Genomic DNA, 2500 nt, shown 5'->3' on the forward strand with positions numbered 1-2500 from the left:
AGAGAACAAACAACCATTATTACATTACAAATATTTCTTGTACATCTAAACAATTATAACTTTCAAATATTTAAACAATACAAACTTCTGTCTCACATGACATTAAATAATTATACAGTACATACATATGATAACCATCTACTTTCATTTTTAATCAAATGGTCATCATTAGCACAAAACTGTACCTCAATTTTCAGACTGTACATGATCCACACACTTAAATAAAGACTTAACATGCACAACAACCTGAAAATCCAAAAATGATACCTACATACATATACATTAAGGTTATAACAATGTATAATTATAACACATCTACAGAAGACATTTTAAACTTCACATTAATTAATCATAGGTGATATCCAACATCTTCTGAATGTTGGTAACTTTCTCTCGAGGCTTCCCAAGTTTGGTGCCAGCTTCGACCTCAAATTTGTCCAGTCTGTTCCAGTCGGTGAAGGTGACTGGTCGCAAACCTGTCAAAGTTAACAAGTGATGAAGCCTGAACTGGTATGGTAAAAGAAAAAATGCATGTATCTGTTCATTAATGAATAAGTCAGAATTCATGAATTATAATCAATCAGTCATCCATAATAGAGCCAAACTTCACAAATTGATATGAAGTTTTTCTACATTATCATCATATAATGAGTAATATTAGCTTTCTTTTCCTTACTGATGGTATACAAAAAGGTTAGTATGTTCACCACAAACATGGCACCGTGCCAGACAATGTAAACCAGCCATCCTACTGCACAAATATTTATTTAAAACTGCATCCAATGGGTTAAATGGTATCATTAACTTTTACACTATCATTACTCTCTACACTAAATATCATTAAAAAAAAAACATAAACATAAATCAGAATTAGTATGAAAATAATCACCCACATATGCATATAAATTCAGTAAAAGAGAGAAATCTACAAACCTTTCTTGGTTAAACCTTCCAATATCTCTTCCTTACCACCTCTTGCACTGGTGCCATCTATCTGACCTGAGTTTAAATCTGCCACCAACATTTTTCCACTAGTAAATCCACTTGTCATAGTTGACAGAATGACACCAACCGGCCCAGTGCCAATCCATCCACTGACGTAAATCCCATTCTCTCCTTTAACTCTGCCATTATCATTGGCAATCGTGCCTGTGCGCTGGTCAAAGGGCAAACTGGGGTCAATGGGGATGCCCTTGTACCCTATGCTTCTGAGGACAAGCCCACATTCAAGAGTCTCAGTTTCCTCTGTCTGTACAGCACGTTGGTTTTCCCCATCACCTTGAAGTCTGCCAAAGCATGTGTCATTAACAGCTCATTATAATAAATGTTGAAAAAGGTATGAATAAGAATGCATAATTTCACAATTTTCACAATTGCATATTGTACAGGATGCAACTTCATCATTCAAATTCTGATGAAGATATAATAATTAAAACACATACAGTATTACATACAGTATTACTCAATATATACTGAAGCAGACAATAAGAGGACACTAATTTCAAGACTCACAATTAAGCTGGAATTCAATTACCTGTTGTTCTCATTCTTATTTATGTTAGGGAGTCTTAAGAATTGCAAGTCATTAATTACATATACATATCTATAAAACTGATCAACTAACCTGTTGTGTGCTAATTTCAAACCAGATACAGTTTGACCATCAGTTCCAGCAAGAACTTCGACTGGGCTCAGAAGAAACCTTAGCCTCCATTCCTTCTGTGCCGCTGCCCATGCCGAAGCAAGGGCCGGGGCAGGAGTGTCTAGTGCAGTTTTGGCTAATAATTCTAACAACCTTTTCCTTGGACGAGGCAAGCCTAGTTTGGAAAAATAGGTTAAAATTAAGTAAAATATTAAATCACACTATTCATCACAAAAGGCTTTTCAACTTTCTAGTAAAATCAAACCAGAATTTTTTTGTGCATTTTAAAACACAAATGAATTATCAGTAAATCTCAAATACAATGATATATACTTGGTACTAAATCTCTCAAATGATGATAATCTCCTGCAATTAAGTTGGGTCGACATCCTGGCAGATTGACCATTTCTCGGAGCTCCTTGATGGTAAAGGCAACATTCTGTGGTCCTCTTCTACCAATCAGGGTTACATATTTCACACGGCTTTTATCAAGACAGTCCAAGACACTTTCTGGAATGTCTGTTTTCTTGGGAAGAAATCAAAACCTTAATGTTTTTTTTCACTGTTATATCTATCATACTGATAATTGTGTTGTAACACTGACAAACCAGTATACCAAAGAAGACTAATAACAAGAAATCATCATAAATATATCCTTGGAAATATGCTTTGACTCACCCTTAACATATCCATTGGTGTAAGGAGTATTCTTGCAACATCCAAGGCAACATTTCCTTGTCCAATGATAGCTACTGACTCCACATCAAGGTTCACATTTAGGTCAGCATCTTCAGGAAGCCCATTGTACCAGCCGACAAACTGCCGAGCCGATAGCACTCCTGATAATTCTTCACCGGG

General features: G+C 35.6%; 1 protein-coding gene across 5 annotated transcripts in view; it reads right to left on the reverse strand.

Moving 5' to 3' along the window:
• Window positions 1-2500, reverse strand: part of dare (NADPH:adrenodoxin oxidoreductase, mitochondrial) — a 5245-nt gene that overhangs the window by 91 nt on the left and 2654 nt on the right. For all 5 annotated transcript variants that reach the window (XM_043018455.2, XM_043018451.2, XM_043018452.2 and 2 more), the window contains exons 4-8: window positions 2321-2500; window positions 1976-2168; window positions 1625-1817; window positions 934-1286; window positions 1-476 (exon numbers count right to left, since the gene is read on the reverse strand). The exon at window positions 1-476 is cut by the window's left edge and continues 91 nt beyond it; the exon at window positions 2321-2500 is cut by the window's right edge and continues 36 nt beyond it. In XM_043018455.2, the coding sequence (XP_042874389.2) occupies window positions 346-476; window positions 934-1286; window positions 1625-1817; window positions 1976-2168; window positions 2321-2500 (1050 nt within the window). In that variant the 3' untranslated portion in view covers window positions 1-345. The remainder of the gene's footprint in view (window positions 477-933; window positions 1287-1624; window positions 1818-1975; window positions 2169-2320) is intronic.

The sequence above is a fragment of the Penaeus japonicus genome, unplaced genomic scaffold (genome assembly GCF_977035675.1).
Source record: "Penaeus japonicus unplaced genomic scaffold, GWHDUDI00000001_assembly GWHDUDI00000006, whole genome shotgun sequence".
NCBI classification, from domain to species: Eukaryota; Metazoa; Arthropoda; class Malacostraca; order Decapoda; family Penaeidae; genus Penaeus; species Penaeus japonicus.